Source organism: Lissotriton helveticus, chromosome 7, assembly GCF_964261635.1.
Source record: "Lissotriton helveticus chromosome 7, aLisHel1.1, whole genome shotgun sequence".
Classification (NCBI taxonomy): domain Eukaryota; kingdom Metazoa; phylum Chordata; class Amphibia; order Caudata; family Salamandridae; genus Lissotriton; species Lissotriton helveticus.
In genome coordinates, this window is record NC_136068.1 from 1,653,887,906 (window position 1) to 1,653,908,912 (window position 21,007).

Consider the following 21,007-nt stretch of genomic DNA (forward strand, 5'->3'; position numbering starts at 1 on the left):
GGTTGAATGCGTTGAGGGATGTAGAGTCATAGCGGTGGGGGCTGGGAGACATAGGGTCCCTGGCGTTGGTCGCAGTCGTGTCACGGACGGGCACAGACGAGCTTGCCTTAGTTACCCCATTTGGCACGCCCGCAGCGTGCTTCCGCTGAGCGACCGCGCAGCGATTGGCATTAAGTAGGGGAGTGGGGTGGGGTTAGAGGTAGGGTGTTGGGAGCGGGGCTGTGTCAGGGGGCATGGCCACAGGAGTAGCAGCGGCGGGAAAAGTGCACAGTCCAAGTTAAGCAAATACAGTAAAAGTAGACAGGCGATAATGAAAAGAGTAAAGGTAAATTTAATTACGAGCAATATATGGAAGCAGTAGGCAGAGAGGAGACAACCACATGAGGCGTGCTGCCGGCGCGAACACTGCTAGAGAAGGGGCTCAGATTCCGGAGGGGAGCAACAGAGAGCCGAAGCTGCTGGGGAGCGCTGGCCTGGACCGGAGGTCAAGGCTTCACAGACACTCCCCCGCAGCGGTCGGTATTAAGTAGGGGAGGGGAGCAGGGTCAGAGGTAGGGTGGCGGGAGCGGTCTGTGAAGAGGGGTGGGCCGCAGGGGCAGCAGGGGCGGGAAAAGTGCACAGTCCAAGTTAAGCAAACACAGTACAAGCACACAGGCGATAACGTAAAGAGTCAAGGTAAATTGAATTATGAGCAATATACGGAAGCGGCAAGCAGAGAGGAGACAACCACCTGAGGCGTGCTGCCGGCGCGAACCCTGCTAGAGGAGGGGCTCAGATACTGGAGCGGAGCGACAGAGAGCCGGAGCTGCTGGGGAGTGCTGGCCAGAGATCATGGCCTCACAGAAGACATGCAGACTCATTAAAGAGCTATGATTGTATATATATTTGCAAAAAACAATTCATTTTATATTTATCAGAGGTGTAGATGTATTGTCATTTTAGCTAGCAATGATGGAACCTTTTTCCCTTCTGATGGACTCCCTAGAACTGTGATATAAGTGTTGGAGCGTAGTGAAGTAAAGGAAGGTTTGTAATATTGAGTTTGCGATTACACACAAATGAATAAAGATGTGTAATAACAAGCTCGGTGTGTGGCGAATCCATGGGGGGGGGGGGGTAGGCTGGGGGTGGACACTACAGTATGCACTATGTAAAACGGATGAAAATAAAATCTTGAGGCCTGTCATGCGTTGTAATCTTCCCTCCAAGAATTAGGGACAATGCATTACCCTTTGGTGTCAGCAGTAATTCTTGTCAGGGGAGATAGAAGCGTGCATGACAGGTATCAACATTTCACTTTTGCCTTTTTTCCATCAGATCATGATTCGGGTATCTGAATCGTGTTTCTGCATGCAGAATTCAGGAGGCAGGAGACTATCCTTGAAATCGGAAGTCTCCCGCCTGAACCGGGAGTGTTGACATTTATGATATCCAGATGATGTTGACAACATTAAAAACTGGTATGAAACCTTAAAATGCTAGATACTTAAGAGAGTTTCTAAGCACAATTACTAAAGCATGGCAACTGTTAGCGGTTCACTGCATCAGCTCTACCTCAGGCCACGGGGAGAAAAACGTATGACCATCCTTAACAAATCAACAATGGAAGATATGAAATAATGTCTCAAGAGTAGAGGAATTCAAGGTAAGAAATATGAGAGTTGTAACGGAAGTATATGTACTAAAATTGGACTACAATAATAATGAAAATTGACATTTTGATGGGCTTGTCATTATTTGGGATAAACTGTTGATTTGTCTGCCTAGAAAGTTGATAGAGATGTTTCACCAGAGTATGAGTAATGATACTTCTCCATAGGATCATGCCATGCGGTTTGATCCAGGACACTCGTCACAGCAATTGATTATACACAGGCCCACATCACACAGCATTTCCACATTAATAGTATGTGGAATTTCATGATTGCATCGCATTTGTTTGTGTCCAGAGTCCACCAGGAGTACATGAATGCATGGCTAGGCAGGGAACCAAAATCACCCCAGGCAAAACTGTTCAAACTAGCCTTATTGCAGTTCTTATCTCACTCTCCATACTCGCTCTCTGTCCACACTCTCTCTCTCTCTCTCTCTCTCTCTCTCTCTCTCTCTCTCTCTCTCTCTCTCTCTCTCTCTCTCGCTCGCTCGCTCTCTCTCTCTTCATCTCTCTGTCTCCTAAAGCCCCCCTCTTGCCCTCGTGCCTGCTGTAAATCCCTGGGGAAGCTGGAGAAAGTGGCAGAGGCGACATTAGCTGCCCCATTCCTTCAAAACTGGCCTCCTACGGTTCCAGCTAACAGGAGAAATGCCAAGTGGAAACAAAGGGATTCCAGGCCTGCATAAGTGTAATCAATTGACCCTACGTAAGGCAATCCATCTGCAGCAAGAACATTTGCTTTGCACACATTGACTGTGTCGACATCAAAGGGGGACTGTTTATGATGTCTTCTCACTGTCTGCAAAGTATCCATCTCTTATCAGAGTATATTGCTGAAGGCTGACTGAGAAATGCCATGCACCAGCCCTACTGTCCTTTGTGTGGTGCCTTTTGCAAAGAATTCTGGCACTGCTGCTGTTTGCAGGAAGGAGGAATGGCAGTATGCTTATGTTGGTCTGCAGAGTATCCACAGTAATGAAAATATATAGTAAATTGTGCCCATATCGTGCCTGTATATATTCTGTATATCAAGCTGACTCATGTTTAAAGGTTCCAGCCTTACTTAGTCAAACGTGGCTCATCCTGTACTACTGTGCTATTTGAGGTCATTGGTTGGTGGTCTGTTTTCCACCCTCACACTTTACGATTTATTATTAAAATGACTTAATACTATTGTGTGTTATTTAACACTAAAATGTGTTTAATATTCTCTTAAATATTTATAAACATTATTCATGTTCCCTATACCTTCCCACTGGTAGATCACTGCCACAGCAGTACGAGAAATAACTTTACACATGTGCATACACTCTGAGATGTTTTTACCCCCTGACTTGAGCTGGTGAAGACAGATACATCAACATTTATGTGTGCATCTACACTCAGAAATGGCGAATAGCAAAAATGTAGATTTTCACCTGGTAGCAGAAACACATTTTATGAGTAAATTTACCTCTGTGAATTTGTGTAATAGCCAACAACTTTCCGATGTAGTATTGAAGGTTGGGCAAACTCATATTGTGGCTAAGGTTTCAAATGTTATCGGGTTGCTATCCAGATTGCAATAACCAGTGAATCTCATATGACCCAGCTATGTTCTTCAGTGAAGTTGCTGCTACGCACCTCAATGGACACACATAAGAGTGAAGCAGCAGAGGCCTAAATGGTACCACAGAACTTTGAATCTGCACCTTCCTTACATTGTGCCCACTATTACAACCTGTTGGAAAGTGGATAATTAGTAGTGGTACATATATATCTACCACTGGCAATAAGGTCACTAGCACAATATAGGGCTAAGAGTAGGTCTCAGAAAATTATTCACATGCTCAACCATAGGTAGCTTGGCTGCGAGCAGGAAGGCTTAACTTCAGAGACAGGTATGTAAAGCATTTAAAAATAACAACTCAGTAAATAATTAAGCCACAACTCACAATAAAATTCCAACACCAATATATAAAAATAGGAAATAGTTTTACTTTTAAAATGGCACTGAAATGAAAAATGTCCAATTTAGGGAACTAGAGAAATGATTTTTTAAATATTTAGCACTATATAACACATTGATACCTATAGTGCCTGTTGGGACATCTGGTGCACTAGACCAGGACAAAATCAAAGTTTTGCAGTAAGCCTCGGTCAAAGATTTTAGTTTCTGACTTCTAAACTTTTCTGGAGCTTTTTCTGCCGGGGTACCTTGAACCTCTCTACCAGTCCGGATTCTGTGCGGGTATGCTGGCTTGCCTTGTGATGAGCTACCAGTCAAACCTATGCAAGTTAGACCTCCTGAGCTTTCCAGCAGGACGAACCAGAAATTCAGGCAGGCTCCCGCTGGAAGGTGGGTGGCTTATTTCTCTCTCTATGTCCCGGTCACCTCTTCTACCTTCGGAGTTAGAATCCTTTACAAAGCTTTTTATCCTGGGGTCCCACGATACTCTTCACCAGGCCAGCTTTTGTGAAGGCTCGCCGACTTGGGTTTCGACTAGCTCCTCTTCAAACTCTGAAAATTGGATCTCTAGAGCTTTTCATGGGGATGAACTTGAGGGCAGGCCGGTTCGCTTTGAGGGTCGGCAGCATGGCTGGCCGAGTCAAGTCAATCCACTTCTGGAGATTTTTTCCAAAGTTGCTCCAAACGTCTAGAACGTCTTCCTGAAGTCCCCTGGGGGTTCAAAAGTGTCCAAAATCTACTCTAAGTGTCCTATAAGCTCCAAGGGTGACCTTGAAAGTTTTGGAATTCAATTCCTACAATCCACTTGGACAAACCCTTCCAAATCCATTGGAATCATTCCTGGTTGGGGATTCTTTGTGGTGATGATCCATGTGAGCTCTTTTAACCTGTAGCTTGTAGGGATACTCTTTAGTCCTTTTAAAGCAGGTTTGATCCACAGGGCTGTAGTTCCAGAGAGTGTTACAGGCGCAGTCAGAGTGCAGGCCTGGTTGGTGCAAATCAAACTTCCAGCATGGACCCTTCTTCTTCTGTGGTTTCCAGAAACAGATCTGAGAGGCTCTCAGGCCCTCTGGGGTCACACAGATGGACACGCCAGCCAAATGCGGTACAAGTCAACTCCCCAGACCATGAACATTTCCTCCAAAGGGTGGAACACTGGTCTTTCAGAGAGCACTATTTCTCTAAAGTTCAATATGGCTAAAGTCTCAGCAGAGAGGCAAGAGCTGGCTAAACTGACCTCCAGGGTGGGCCATCTCCACAATCTCCCCTCCCCCGGTATCTGCACATTCCTTACTTAAGCCTGCCATCTGGCTGGGATCAGAGGGGGTGGGCATAGATGGACCTGGTTTTCTCTGCCTGTCCCCCTTGGCCATTGAATCTCATGGTTTACGAACCCTCCCCCTTGCTTGGGCATTCCTATACAACAGAACACATTCCTCCCAGAATGGCTCTTTACCCCAGGTGCTACTTATCACCTCATCAAATCAGCCTGGCTAATCCTATTCTATTTACTTTGACCAATCAAGACAAATCACTGAAAGGTAGAATTTTGGCTTGCAGACAAGAAAGTCAGGATACATTCAACAATAGCATACTGTTGGATTCATTAATACCATTCTCCTATGTCCTTTAATGATATTTTTCTGTAAAGCCTAGCATTAGTTATTAAATAATAACTGACTGCCATGTTAACCTATGTGGCTGGGGATCTACAATGGGGAAATCTGACAGCACAATTTCTCCACCACCAGGAGTTGTTAAAACATCTTTTATAAGGACCCTGCCTATATCTACAGAACCCCCACCCCACAACACCGAGGGCCGACTTTAGGGGTTCTGAATATGTGAAAATATTGTAGATCCTCACTCCACAATGACTTAGCACAAAAGTTGATTTTGGGAAGCACTTTACTATAACAAGGGAAGTGAAATGTGCAATTTCACTATCCCCAAGGCATATAAACCTCTTTTGAAATGGTCCTCCTTATAAGTACCTGACCCCCACCCGTGGGACACCTATAGCAGACTCTAGGGGAACATAATAGGCCAGAATATTGTAGTTTATCAGCTTTTAAGAGCCCCAACCACCAAATGTGAATTTGGGCACAAATAACATGTTAAAAGCAGCCCTGAAACACAGGATTCCTTTTAAACAGTCCTCAGCCATCAGCAGTGCACACATGCGAGTGCAGAAAGGGCTGCTGGCCTCTAAACTGCCATGCCCTTTTATTTGCTAGGTACTTAAAGGCAGTTGTATCCCCCCTGCCCTATTATGTACTAGGAGCTTCTAGGGAAGGTCATGGCAATCCTAGTGGTACCCTAACCCATAGTGTACCCTAGTGCATGTAGGTATTTTCACTGTATTCTAATTGTGTTTTCAGCACAGCACTGGCCCTGGGCCTTATTAGGCAGAGCCCAGGGACAGTCAGAGTCAGTAACCACCAGTACTAGTCAGCACAAACAAATGGGGGTGCCCATGGCACAAGGACGACTTTGCTACGCAACCACAGTAATTTTACAATAGAGATTAACGGGCCCAGTCAACAGACCTGAGGAATTTCTGCCTATGTAAATGTAGCCACGTCTTCCATCATCTAGTGGAAGTTGTATTTTTGAGTCTTTTGTACTTCATGAATAGCCATGAAAAGGTGAGCAGAAGGGTCACCACTTTGCACAGTACCATAAATGGTTAATAACCTACCAGTGATACCTTCAAACAAGGGGGCAGGGTGGGGAAGACATGTTGGGCCCATTACGATGTTGGGAAGAACGGCCATCTGACAGCTCATCGTTGCCATTCCATCTGACATCTGAAGCATCGGTCTGACTGCCATTATATGATATAGGTGGCCCGACCTATGCCTGCGGGAGGAATCGGGGCCAAAGGTGGATCTTAATCCCCAAAATGCAGTTGGAGATCACAATGCACGTTTCCGACAGCCTTTCAACGGAGGTCATCAAAGGACTGTCTTAAAGGGACTGTGGGGGTCTATAGCAGGGCCCCCGTTCTCCCGCTGCTTCCGCTATGAGTCCTGGGGGACATTGTAGTGCCCCCCAAACATCCATGCATGGATGTTTAAAAAGTGAATCTTTCCTATTACAGCTTGTGATGCAGCCCACAGCACAAGCTGTAATAGGACAGATACATTTTCCAACAGCCGGGAAGGCGGTTGCATCCTAATTTGGGAAGCGGACTGCCGACTCCTTGTGAGGTGGTTCCATTTCCGACATGATGCTGGTTGGATGCTCTTCTGACTAACATCGTAATGGGCCCATAATATATTATTAATGTGCTCAGCAATTTATAAATGGTGATATGGCTGGTATGTGTGACCACATTCTTAAACAGATAAGTGGTGGGGTAAGAGAAGCTGACTTTTAAGGTGAAAGTTAACACATGGGAAAAATGTTAATTTACAAAAAGTGTGATGAAAGATGGCATTCTTGTGGTCAGTCCCAAATACACAGCAGCTCTTCAGTGCTAAGGACCGTGCACAACTTAGAAGGCCCTTGTACTCTCATACACTGATTTACAGATGCCATGTCCTGTTCGATACAACTGAATATGCATGCGACGCATGAGTCATTTCTCACCCCTTTACAGCCAATTGTCCCAAGACAGCCACTGCAATGCAACATGCATACATAGGATCTTGCATTTTGCAATGCAGCACAGTATCTGTTTTTACCACTTCAATAGAATGTATTTCTATGGCAGGTAATGATACCCTGAGAGTGGCACTTAGAGCTCATCATCATTACTGGTGCTTTGCAAGCCTGCGGATGGACATCACCCTTGCCACCCCGCAAATCACTGAATTAGTACGTGGGCATCAGATCAAAAACAAAATATTCTGTATTGTGACGGTTGAAACTATTGTATTTCCCTAGTTACACTAAACGCAGTACGTGACATAACAAGACGTTTGTAGCATGTTGATTTGTTTGTCAGCAGCTGCATACATGCATAGCGTTCTGTGACATAGCACTGTGTTTTTTGTCTCACTCGCAGGGTGACTCCGGTGGGCCTCTGGTCTGTAATGGGGAGCTGGCTGGCATAGTTTCTTGGGGACACATACCTTGTGCTGAACCAGGCAAGCCTGGTGTCTACACCAACGTCTCCAAATACAAGGAATGGATCGATGGCATCATAGAAACTGGAATCTGTCCAAAATAGCAGTCTCACACAAAGGGTCTCCATCCTGGCATCAAATACAAATACTGTGTCTAACAATATGAATAAAAATAACTGCTATATCATATGCTTTGGTCCATGCATTCGTATTGGTATCTGAAATTGCTTTGAAATTAAAGCCCTGGTTACAATGCCGGTTGGACGAGTGTCTGACCGGCATCTTGTGGTAAAGGGACTGACTTACAGGTAGTCAGCAGCCCGACCATCAAATTAGGATACAATTATCATGGAGGCAGTTGGAAACATGCCTCTTTGCATTGAGGCTTGTGCTGTGGTCCGGAAAAGGGCTCCAACACAGGCCCCAATGCAAAAAGGCATGTTTTTAAACATCCCTGCACCTTGTGGCAGGCACATGGGGCATGGGTGTTTGTGGGGGCACATGTGGCGAACTTCTGGCCTTATAGCGCAGGTCATGGAGGGAGGACAGCTATGGGCCCCCAAAGTCAGTTTCCAACAGCCTTTCAATGGCGATTGGACCGCCATTGAAAATCCGTCGGAAAGGGCCATCCTTATCCCTATTGGGGTGCATGAGCAGGCACCGCCCTCATTGTAGGGATTGCATTCTGACTGTTGGGCCGATGAGCTCTTTGAACCTGTCAGAACCGCAGCGGTTGGTCCCTCACCTATGTGGTCGGATTGACCGCATTGTAATGCAATGGTCTGACTGCTGCTTCAGATGTCGGTGGCTCTGACACCGATGTGCTGGCGGTGTTGATCTCACCAATATCATAATGAGCCCCTAACTTTTTATTCAGTAGCCAATTGTATTAGATTTTTAGAAGCCTCTAACAGAATACTCACACTTCAGAATATGCAATGTCAGTTGTAAAACACCATGAACTCTTAGTGATAATTTTAGGTATAACGTGATACATAAATAACAGAACTGATATTTCTTAAATTCTGTTTTTAAACACATTTACCAAGCGTAAGATATCCTACAACTTTCACTGTATACTGTTTAGGAAACTGTAGGAGTGTGGCCATTCATTTGCTTTTTATTGTGATTAACAGAATATTTGCCTCTATGTAGCCCTGTTACATTTGAGGCTTTTGGCCTGTAAAGGTTTGCTCAAACTAATTATGTTTTTGTATTTCAAGAAAATTAACTGTTCAGAATTTGTAGTAAAAAAGCCTACATTGGTTACACCAAGGCAACATGTCTATTACCTCCTGTAAAGCTGAAGTTTACCCTTTAAACATGTACGTAATATACAGTAACTGCCTTGGGCCACTGTGAAATGAGACAGACCACATGTGCAAAACCCGTCATCCCCTGCCAATCAACTTGAATTCTAGTAGATCGATTGATTTGTGGATGTTTTTGATAATATGCTTTAGCACATTCTTAAAAACAGGCCTGAATCCAGGCCTGCACAAAATTAGCATATTTAATTTTGTGAAAATTGAGTGAAATTCTGTAAAAAATGTATCCAAAATACTGATCTAGCACTTTGCACTATTTTCATTCAGCATGAAATGCATTTTTGCATTTCATTTTTAGGGGGATTCATGGTATCATTTCACACTAATAAAAATCACAAAATCGCAAATGATACCAACACCATTCAACCGCCTTGTTTGTTTGGGTTGTTTCCATGCTCCCCGATAAGGATTTCTGGTCAAACGCAATCTCAATCATGTGAGGCAGTCAAATTGTATTATCTCTGTCATTCAGCGTACTGAGAAATGCTAGAATTTACACAAGTTTACACCCCATAATTACACTTTTGCCAGGACCTACCATAAACAAGTAATTATGAAATATTTTAAATAAACGTATTTTAAAATATTTCTTGGAGTTTTGAAATATGTCTAAATAGTAGCTACTTAATCCACTTATGTGAATCACTTTCTCATTACTAGATTCATGTAGATATGATCTTTTGAGAGTATCCACAATTGTTAAAAAAAAATGATTTACACCTTGATGACCCAGGTTAGGTGAATTATTGCGTCCACATTGATTAAGTTGTGCGTAAACCATCTATTTGAGGACATACCCATTCCTTACTCCTCATCCCTACTTCTCATCCATCATCCCTACTTTTCATGCCTACTTCTTATCCATCATTCCCACTTCTCATCCCTACTTCTCATCCATAATCCATACTGCTCATCCATCATCCCTATTTCTAATCTCTACTTTCCATCCATCATCCTTACTGTTCATCCATCATCCCTACTTTTCATCTCTACTTCTAATTTTCAAATCTATTATTCATCATCCTGACTTCTCATCCATCATCCTTACTTCTCATCCATCGTCTATCAACCCTAATTCTCATTCCTCATCCCTCAGTGATACAACACACTTTCAGTGTTGTGAAACACCCTCCACACAGATTGGTTGGCAACAGCCAATCAGAGTTAAGAGGGTGGGCAGCATTCTGTAGTGTAACCACTGAAAAAGCAGCCATCTCATTACACATGCTGGTTAAGGACAGATGAAAGGAAATGCAGTTGCTCTTTGATTCCTGTCAATCCAAGGCTGTACAACATTTCATTTTATTTAGGTAAGTGGTTTTGTGTTTACACAGGCCTCTGCGAAACCTCTGTCCTTCGGTGATAGATAAGGGGCCTCTGGCCAGGGCTATAAATCAACACTAAGGGGCATATTAGGATGTAGAGTTGATTGCCACCGCCCGCATGGCGGTGGCGATCCGTCCTACATCATACCCCGTCCGTCACCCATTTCCCCGGTCATATTAGTATGGCAGGGGGACCCCGGTGGACGGAAAGACTGTCTGACGGTTTTTACGCCGGTTGACCAGTCGACCGGCGGAAAAGGGGCTATATATGGTTGTGGTGTCTGCTATACACCAGCATCCATATTAGCATGGGCAGCGGTGCATGGCTTTCCATGGCAGAGACCCCGCCATGGAAAGCCATGCGGAGTCTTCTTTTGTGGGCCCATTGCGGGCCACCAGGTTATTGTGGGGGGTGCACATGGAGGGTTCCTATGGTACCCCCTACATTGTCATGGACAGGGTGGCAGGCACCGCCCAGTGCCTGTCACCTTGTGCATGACAATGCACACAGGACGAAAGTTCGCCCGCCATCCTAATAGGCCCCTTAGAGAGATGGCTTTACAGCTCATTGGAAACCTTTTATGGTTTTAGTTTTATATGTAACAACTCTGTCCAGGCTTTACTCTTCGTGGTACTCAACACAACTGAATCAAAGCCAGACCCGAAATCTGAAAACTGCAAGGAAAGAAAAAAATAGCTCTCGGAGTTAAAGGTAGCATCAACTAAACATTTTCTTTGTTACACATAAAACTAAAACTGAAAAAGCTGTATAATGTACTGTATTACCCTGTCTGGAAGAGTTGATTTAAAAAAAGTTTTTGTTACGATATTACCTTTTTTTAAAATGTTGTTATTGCCATTTTTAAAACAATGCTACAAACATTGCAAACATCTAGCCAGTTAGCTAATCAATACATAGTTATCTGCACAACCGCATACCATGTCGATTACCAATGTTTTGTCCTGAGTGCACGATCCTCCATTTGGTACAGGAAGGAGATTAGGTTTGTCTTACTACAAAAAAAAATCCTGGAAATCCCAGGTGATAGTTTGACAAGAAATCCACAGCATCACCCCCAAGGTTATGCATATGAGGGTAGTCTCCTCGGCATAAAAACAGCGTCTTTTCCCCTCTTTTTCCCCTCTCCTCGTATTATCCACCTTCCCCTACCTCTGACCTCTCGTAGGCTACCCACGATAGTTCACAAAGACACAGAATCCATCTGCATATCTCCATCATCCTCCCTATGTTCACGGGCCCACGTATGTGACGTATCGTATCCACTTCTTGAGAGAAGGAGCCAAAATGGCAATTTGGTATTTAGCAACTAGAAGTAGCATTGCATGTAATTAGGGACCTTAACTGGTGTGTGCTTCATGTAACTCAACAGGCCCAGCATTGTGTTGGGATCTACAGGTGTGTCTATTATCTGGTGGATCACGGTAAATATATTGGACCAGAATGATACCAGACGAGGACAGCTCCATGCCATATGTAAAAAGGTTGCTGGATTGAAACCACATCTCCAACAGATTTCATCATCTTTCAGTCCCATGCGGAGCAGACCTGCAAGTGTCCTTTAAAATCTGTGTAAGAACTTAAAGTGTATTAAACAAAGTTTATAGTTAGGGGACAGAGCCATGAGCTGGCAACAACAATGGCCCACTGGTCCTCCGTGAGCAGAATTTGAAGTTCTTCATTCCATGCCTGGAATGCCCTTGGCGTGTCAGAGTGGCTGACGTTTGCATGTGCTTATAGATCTGTGTGATTAGTTGGCGTGGTGTAGCTGATTTAAGCACGTTCTCTAATGCAAGCAGGGTTGGCGGGGGGCTCAGGAAAGTTTCATGTAAAGACCGACATGCGGCCCGAAGTTTATAATATACAAAGAGTTCAGAAAAAGGCACTGTTTGACCCTCTACTGGGACCGGGGGTGGCCGAAATGTCTCCTCGGGATAAAGGTCTGCAAAAGTTTGTAAGCTCATCTTTTGGGCAGCATTTCGCCTATGTTGGGCAGCATAGGGTTTTGCCCCAGGGGTAAGGATGGAGCATACAGTATAAGAGTACCTGCTCTTTTCCTTAACTCTACTGTGTCTATGCCATCCCTAGGGCACTTGTAAGTCTGATATAAAGCTACTTGTAGAGGAACAGGTGCCGCAGCATCTGTCTCTACAGCCATGTGGGGTTGAAAGGGAGTCAGTGTACCCAGTGGTGGAGAAACTGAGTTGAGCGCTCCATGCATACAATTGCATATCTGGAGGCCCAGGCCACCTTGATGTAACAGAAGCATCAGTAGGTCCCACGAAAGGCGCACCTGACCACCCACCCAGACCAGTGAGACCAGCAGGGATCTGAGAGATTAAAAAAGGCTTGCATGAGAGGAATGGGAAAATTGGCGAATAAATAAAGGAATTTTGGCAGTACCATCATCTTTACTAGTACTATTTTCCCGGCTAGGGAGAGCGGGAGCTTAGCCCAAACTGTGAATTTCTCTTCCAGCCATGTTATGGCACATCTGTAATTCATATCCCATATTTCTTGCATATTTCTACTGAACCATATGCCCAGATACTTCACAGGTTCGTCCGCCCATTTTAGAGGGAATTCAGAGGGGGGCCGGGATAGTGGTGTCTGTTGAGGGACAAATAACCAATTTAGCCTAGTTAATTGAGGTGCCAGAGAGTCCACCAAATTTAATGAATTCTCTAAGTAAAGGATCTAGGTGCGACCCCGGGTCAATCACGTACAATATGACGTCATCGGCATATAATGAAATGAAAAGGCTCCGTGTGCTAAACCCAATCCCCCTGGTGGTGTGATGTTGCCGAATACGTGCTGCCAATAGCTCCATCGCTATCGCGAAGAGAAGTGGGGACAGTGGGCATCCCTGCCTTGTACCTCGCGAGATACCAAATGGTGCCGACATGAGACCGTTCACCCGGATCCGAGCTGTTGGCCGTGTGTAGAACAGACAAATCAAATTTATAAACAGTGGACTAAACCTTATGTGACCCAGAACGACCCAGAACGGAAAATAGTTATGGCTTTTGTAGAGTCGAGAAAGGCAGCAGCAGCTTGCAAGTCAGGGTGAAGATAATGCAGCACTGAAAACCAGGTCCTGCGATTGTGGAAGTGTTGGACTTAGCCCTTTTGGCAGGTTCACCCCTAAACTTTTTGCCTTTTCTGTGACATGATAATGGTAGTTTTTGGCCTCTGCGCACTTTAGCACTGTGGCCCAGTGTAAAGTGCGTGCACCCCCTAAATGCATGTGGTGAGATTGACCTGCCCTCCCATTGGAATGCATAGGGGAAATGTGTGTCCATGGTAATTCCTGGTATGAGAGGACTGCAGGGGCGAGTTTAGTATGTATGAACTCATGAGGATAAATGCTGCGCAATGGTGTGCGCAGATTTATGGTGACTGGTGGAGAAATGCCAGCATTTCTGTGTGCTGTGTGTCTGCCTGCCTGATGTGAATTGCATGTCTGGCTTGTAATTGACAGGAGCTGAGAGGTGTGGGCGGCTACAGGAACCAGGGGGAGTCAGCCCAGTGGTGAATAGAGAGATCTGCATGTAGATGGGAGGGAGGAGTTGCACCTGGGACCTGAATAGAACTGTGCCTTCCTTTCCACAATGCTGTCGTCTCCTCCTTTGGTGCATCTGATCCCTGAGCCCCCACCTAACAAAGGAGAGAGGAGCTGACCAAAACAAAGTGCTCCAAAGCTCCCCCAAACCAGTTCGAACTGGTATCCCCAAGCCCTGTGCTGTGACAAAGGGATTTGTTAATATAAATCTAGGGGCTGTGAGCCCATGAAAAGGTTCCTGTTGTGCTGTTCCTGACTTGGGGGGGCCTGTTGCTGCTGGGCTCCAGGAGGAACCGCCATGAGGGACTACCTCCCTGCTGGAGGGCCCTGTGAGCTGGCCTGCCTGAGCTCAGCTTTTCCCCCCTTCCTCTCTGACCTTTGCAATCAAGCGCTTTGCGTGTTCGGAAGAACACGTTATTTGTATCCTAAGGAGCCCTTCCGCTTTTGGACCTGCAGCTCTGAGCTGCGATTGATTTTGAGGGAATCCCGACGTAGGGATTCCCCTGCATTGCTGAGATCTTGAGGGAGCCCACCCCACGTTATTGCCGCTAATTTATGCTAAAAACCGATCAGGAGCCCTCCCCTTCTAGCGGGAGCACGCCCCACTTTATGCTAATTACCATGGATGCCCACCCCGCATTGAGAGGAAGTTCGGCGGGTGCCCACCCGGCTTTCTGCATACTTTAAACAGCGGGTGCCCACCCCGCATGCGTTGCTAGTTGGCGGGTGCCCACCCCGCGCTGCTTGCAGTTTCAAGAGAAGGGAAGCGCTGTGTCCAAGCAGGTCGCTGCCGCGGCACCGAGCTGCAGAGAAGAAGATCGCCGCCAAACTAAGAAGTCAGGCCAGTGCCGCCTGACTGTGTGCAGGGCCTGCCGCGTGCAACCGGAAGTGGCATGTGGTCCAGCGGGGCTCCCGTGCTCGTGGAGAGCCCCGTGTGTGCCAACAAGGAGAGCCTGGGTCTGGCAGGAGCCCACCTCACCTTTGTGTTGCCGTGTCTTGCCCCAGGTGAAGGAAGGAGAGCCCCGCGCCTGCAAAGAAGGAGGCATCCCCAGAGCTGAGGAGAGGCAGGCCGACCAAGGCACACTACAAGTGCCCTCCTGCTCCCTCAGCGGCGTTGCCAGAGGAGCCCCAGTGAAGGGGGGGCTCCATAACGCCGTGCGGATGTCAGAGGCGGCACCAGAGGGAAACAGAGCCAAAAACAAAGGAGCCCGGTGAGAGGGACCACGTTGTGATGTCCAGCGGGGGGGCATGTCGGGGCACCTGGTCTGTACCCTTCCCCCATGTGATCGTACCCCTTGGGGCACAGTGGTGCTATACCTACCAGAGCAGTTGGGGGACTCAAGGCATGGTTGGTGCCAAGAGAGGTGTACCGGGCAGAACCCCTCTGGGGCCGATTTCGTGTGGGAGGCAATCTTGAGGTAGAAGTCCAGGAGTTTGCTTCAAAGGCTCAGTGGTGGCCAGTGCCTTCCTCGATCATCACAACTGAAACCGCGGTTGTGGGCATTTTCTACGAAAGGGGGCAATTTTGTTGGTTATCTCCCCAAGTCCCAGAGAAGAGCCAAAGAGGCACAACGGTGTAAGTGTCATTCCCAGCTGCCCTGCGAGAGAGCAGGCAGCTGCAACATTTGGGGCACATTTATTTTGTTAGAGTCCCTGTGGGGGACAGAGGGCGCCAGTGCCCATCTTTGTGATTTCACAGCTGCCCAGCAAGTAGTGGGCAGCTGCCATATTTAGGTTGTGAAACTGCGCACTTTACTTCGCGGCATGTGCAGCCAGCTCTGACTCTGCGGGACATCGGGCATTTGAGCCCCTGTGAAAGGCCAGTCGGCCTGGGGTCAGTTTATGGTGGTAGGGAGCACGGTCCTAATGTGATGCCCAGTGTTTTTATGTGTTGGCGCTCATGCTTACAGTTATTGCGTAATGTATTTATGCTTGTAAATGCCTACAGTGATGCCTATTACGTAATGTGTGATGCTAATGATGTTTGGGCCTAATGTAGTTTTATGCCTGAGGTGATTCTTGCGCAAGGTGATTTATGCATCCTCTGTTTTACGTTGCAGGATCTCATGCTAAGTTCCTAACTTTACCAGTAGTTACTGGTTGTGCGCTAGATTTACTATTTGTGCTACCTTTACAATTGGTGATTTGTGATGGGTTTGACAGTGGCCCCATTGGCCCTGTTGTATGTAAATAGCCCCCTGTAAATATTGCCTAGTGCCCGTTGGCACAGTGTATATTGTGGGATTACTACTCTAATATGTTTATGACAATACAAAGGCTATTTTTTATAACCTTGTGTGGAGTGGCTTTTGTGGTGTGCCTAGTGTGTTCCTGCTGTGTGTGTGTTGCGCAAGCGCTTTACACATTGCCTCCGGGATAAGCCTGACTGCTCGTGCCAAGTTACCAAGGGGGTGAGCAGGGGTTATCTTTGGCGTGTAATTCCCTTGCCCTGACTAGAGTGGTGGTTTCTGCCTGGCTTTGGCACAAGCCTTAGCCAACCAGAAACCCCATTTCTAATAGCGAGGTAGATCTCCCAGGGATAAATCCCGATTGGTCCGGGCGGGCGACCATGAAGAGTAGGGGCTGCAACCGATTTGCGATCAGCTTCGCGACGCATACCACGTTTTTTATTGACAACGGTCTATTGGAGTCCAATTTTTTTACAGTCTTCCCGGGTTTCAGCACGGTTATTATTATTGCTTCACGCTTGGATGGTGGCAAAATACCCAATGCTTCTGCCTCCTCATATAGCGCTATTAAGTGCGGCACAAGCTCTTTTACACAAGTCTTGTAGAAGGCGGTGGTCAGACCGTCCGACCCGGGAGCCTTGTCCAGCGGCAGGCTCTTGATTACCTGAGTGACATTCTACACCGTGAAGGGGTAGTCTAGATAATCCCTATGTCTCTGACTCAACCAAAGCAGTTTCAGTGAATCAAGAAAGGGTAACAGGCCCTCTGGACTCGACTCCTAGGTAGCAGTGTATAGTTCAGAGTAAAAGCGGGAAAATTCATCTAAAATTCCTGTCTGGCCTCTAATAACAGATTGTTGTGTACTTTTCAGCTCAGGTATATAAACAGTGGACTCTGGGGCACAAATCAATGCCGTCAGGCTGCTCCCTGGTCAGTCACCCTCTCCGTATCTTCTGGCCTGAGAGTATTTCCCCAAAAATGTAACTTCCCGCTGTTCCTCCTCCTCAAACTCAAGCAGTTTCTCTTTCAAGAGGGCCAGCATCTCCGGATCATTAGAGGAGTAAATCCTTTTATCCAGCTCTTTGATCTGGTTTTCTAGGGATGCCAGCATCCCTCGAATTGCCTTCAACAGCCAGCCTACCGGTCAATGCATTTGCCCCTAATAACCATCTTGAACGCCTCCCATAAAGAGGCTTCAATATCAACCAAGCCAGTGTTAGGGGTAAAATAGTAAGTAATGTCTTCTCTGATTCCTTCCTTAAAGGCCTAGTCTAAGAGGGCATTTGGTGGTAACCGCCAAGTAATTAGACGCAGAACTGATTCGGGAAGTACTAATCTCAAGAGGCAAGGAGCATGGTCTGACAGGGATCTGGAAAGATGTGAGACCTCACAAGTCCAGTTAGCCACATCCCATGACACCAACCAGAAATCTTGACCACGCTCTATGGTGCTCAGATATACATGTCTCCTCTTTGGTCATTGGGTGACTACATCTCCAAATGTCCATCCGCCTGAGATGATGGCTTGCAGTGCAGCACTAGCTGAGGGGTGTAACGTTCGAGATGTCCCTTTCCGGTTCAATTCATCATTTAATATTGCATTAAAGTCCCCACCCCAGATAATGGTGTAACAGTTCGGCGCCTTGACTCTGGCCCATATATCTTGGAAAAAACCAAGAGTCGACATTGTGGCCATATATTGCGACTATCACAACTGGGATTCCACCAAGAGAGCCCATAATTATGATGAATCTGCCCTTTGAGTCAGTGTGTAGTTCCCTTTCCCTCCAGTCAACACAGCAACCCCTCAAGAGTAATTTGAATGGATGGATGAGTACACCAAACCCCATCTACGATGCTTCAGCCTGGGAGAGGGTACAACATTTAGATGCTTTTCCTGTAACATGCAAACGTCTATGTGATGCCTTAGCAGATATGAGTGGACAAGCCTGGACTTCCTACCATCATTCAGCTCAACGATGTTCCACGTTAAGAAATTCAAACTGGTCATACGATAACTAACATAATACAGTGTAAAAGTAAAGTAGGATCGAAGCACTGCATCATATACAGTGGCACCCAGTTGCGGTCTGTTGAACTGTATAGCAAATTACTGGCCAACAACATAACAACGAACACCCCCAACCCACATCCCACTCCAACCCTCCAATCAGGTTGTAGAAAAACCGCCCCAACATCTTAAAGAAGAAGACAACAATAGGGAGTTCTCCCATAAGGGCACAGTACCACCAGCATACTCCCCTGCTAATACAGGGTGACCAAGAGAACTGCAGGGAACTGTGCCAGTTACACAATAAATGTCAATGATATCAGCCCATCGTAACTAGTAGTTCAGAAGCATGGCCAGTTTGTACATCCCAAAATGATATGAGACCTGCAGGACCCAGCACAATCCAACCTGCTGTGTCCCCAACCACATCCAGCTCGCAAACCTTTTAAGTACTATCAACCCTAGTTCAGAGGGAAGTGGGACACAACTATTGAGAAAAAATCCCTTCCCAGCACTGTAGAAATCTCACAGCCCCCCCCGTCACAGTGCGTAGCAGCTCAAGCTAGGGAAGTAGTTAGGCAGGAGTCACCCTAGTCATTGCCTGGCCTGGCCTCAGCTGAGTCTGCAGAATTGGAACCTTGTTTGGACTACTTACCGCCAATGTGTTTGGCAAATTTTAGGGCAGACTTGGCATCCGTGAAGAAACGTGCAGTTCCGTCGTGAGCGACTTTAAACTTGGCAGGGTATAAAAGTGAATAGTGGATTTGAGCCTGCAGCCAGAGGCGTTTAGCAGGCAGGAACTCACGCCTCGCAGACTGTACAGCAGGCGTGAAGTCGGGATAAAATGAGATCTGATTGCCCTTGTGCGTAATTAGTCCCCTTCTCTCGGGCCAGGCGCAGGATAAGATCGCTGTACTGGTAGTTCAAGATCCTGGCCAGGATGGGTCTGGGTGTAGCTCCGACTGGAGGTTTGGGACCCAAGGCACGAAGTGCTCTCTCCACTGCGAATACCATGGATAGGCGGGTGTCAAAGAGCAGGTCTCCATCTTGGCAATTGCTGTTGTCTCTGGTATGCCTGAGCTTCGCAGGTTATTGCGGTGTGACCTTGCCTCCAAATCCTCATTCTTGTAACGGACGATGCCTAACACTTTGTCCATATATAAGAGCTGTTACTTGGTTTGAACTTGGAACTCGTGGAAGTCTGAGGCCCTGTTTTCGAGCACATCCAACCTGGTCTTGTGTTATCCCACCTGCGTTTTGATGGCAGCCAGTTGAGTAGTCAACGCATCCAGCTTGGTATCGATATTCCGCAGGCTAGATCTCATCTCGAGCATCAGGGTGCCTATTTCCTCCCCTTGGTCTTCCGTCACTCACTCTCCGCCCGCTTCTGGATCTGACTATGTGAGTCTCGTAGTTCTACTCTGGTTGAAGGGCAGCTTCGGCTGCTTTGTGTCTTGTTTACCCATGGCTTGCTAGGTTGCCGCTGGTGTTCCTTTCAGGGCCTTCTGGCTGGACGCAACATGGGCAGTAAACGGAAAGCCGGTTCACCTCCAATTCCGTGCTCTGACGGCTTTTCCACCTTCAAGCCGTAGACTAGTGGGGGCCAGCACACCTCATCTGCATACAGATCCGTTTGGGGTAACCTACCACCTCGAAACGTATGCTCCTGATACGTATGTTGGGTCAAGTGTGGACCTCAGATAGCGAGCACCCTCATGGGTAAAGCACACTTGCCAGGCTCAGCAGAATCCAGGTTGGTCCCACAGATTGTCCTGCTTGTGTGTCCTGCACTCCCATGCCAGTCCTATGGTATAATCTGATGTTGGACACCCCAGCACACACAGAGCAGTATTTCCTCCAGGGCCGCTGTGCTCGTCGCCTTGGGGACATAATATGGTGCTCAGGTCTCGCGCCCAGCTTCAATCCACCCAGCCAGCCCCAGGGCCGCTTTGAGCAAAGTCTCTATCCACGCCTCAAGCGATCCAGGCCAAAACATTGCCCGCAGCTCTTCTCTATGAGGTGGGAGGCCAGCCATGAATCAGAAGGGTTAGGTCTGCCCTATATATTTAATTTAAAGGCTCAAAAAAGAGTCCAGAAACATTTGTTAGGTCAACAACTTAGAGCTCACTGTCAATTCATGCAGCTTACTGTGACTCAGACAACAAAGTGAAAAAATATATCATTTTATTTTTCACAAGATATACAAAAGGTGTAATATTAAACATGTACATAAATAACAATAATTCAATCACGTGGATTTTAGATAAAGCGCCCAAGTTTCCCATTCTACTTCCATTCATCATTACGGGCATTCTACTATTCTCTCATCACACATTCCTACATTCATATTCATTTCATACACTCCAACACACTTCAGTAGATATCGTACACAGATACACTGAAATTGTCCTGTGGTGTCCTCTCAGCAACTTGCTGGGGATCAAAGATGGCACTAGCAGGACAAAACGTAACCACACCAACGCGCGTTTCAGTGCTAGGCCCGATCTACGGCCGCACCTTCATCAGGGCAAGTATACGATGGGAAACAAAACAGGGCTACAAGACATCAAAACGGTGGTCACTCTTATATGCGTAAATCGCACAGGATATTCGGGCACGCTCAGATGTGCGGAGTGGTAGACATAGGCACTTCTTCTTAGTGAGGAAAACTTCTCTAAACAGATAGGATCGTAAATACACCCCAAGGCAAAGAAGCTCAGTTGTAAGCAAGGGACAATATATGCAACGCTATGCTTAGAGGATAAAATCTCCAGGCTAGAATAAGGTGTCACAGAGCAGCTTGTAAGGCAAGGCTGATAGGAGGAAACAGCTTCATGGATGTTTTTCCCTGGTATGGTATAATGTATTTTCAACAGGGTAGCCCTCTAGTGGACGTATGTGT

The 21,007-nt window shown here is 46.6% G+C and overlaps 1 protein-coding gene across 1 annotated transcript in view; it reads left to right on the top strand.

Moving 5' to 3' along the window:
* The window catches only part of LOC144770638 (trypsin-like), a 140,179-nt gene extending 132,320 nt beyond the window's left edge, over positions 1–7,859 (top strand). The window contains exon 5 of the mRNA XM_078655333.1: positions 7,612–7,859. Coding sequence (XP_078511459.1) covers positions 7,612–7,776 — 165 coding nt within the window. The 3' untranslated portion in view covers positions 7,777–7,859. The remainder of the gene's footprint in view (positions 1–7,611) is intronic.
* The last annotated feature ends 13,148 nt before the right edge of the window (positions 7,860–21,007 follow it).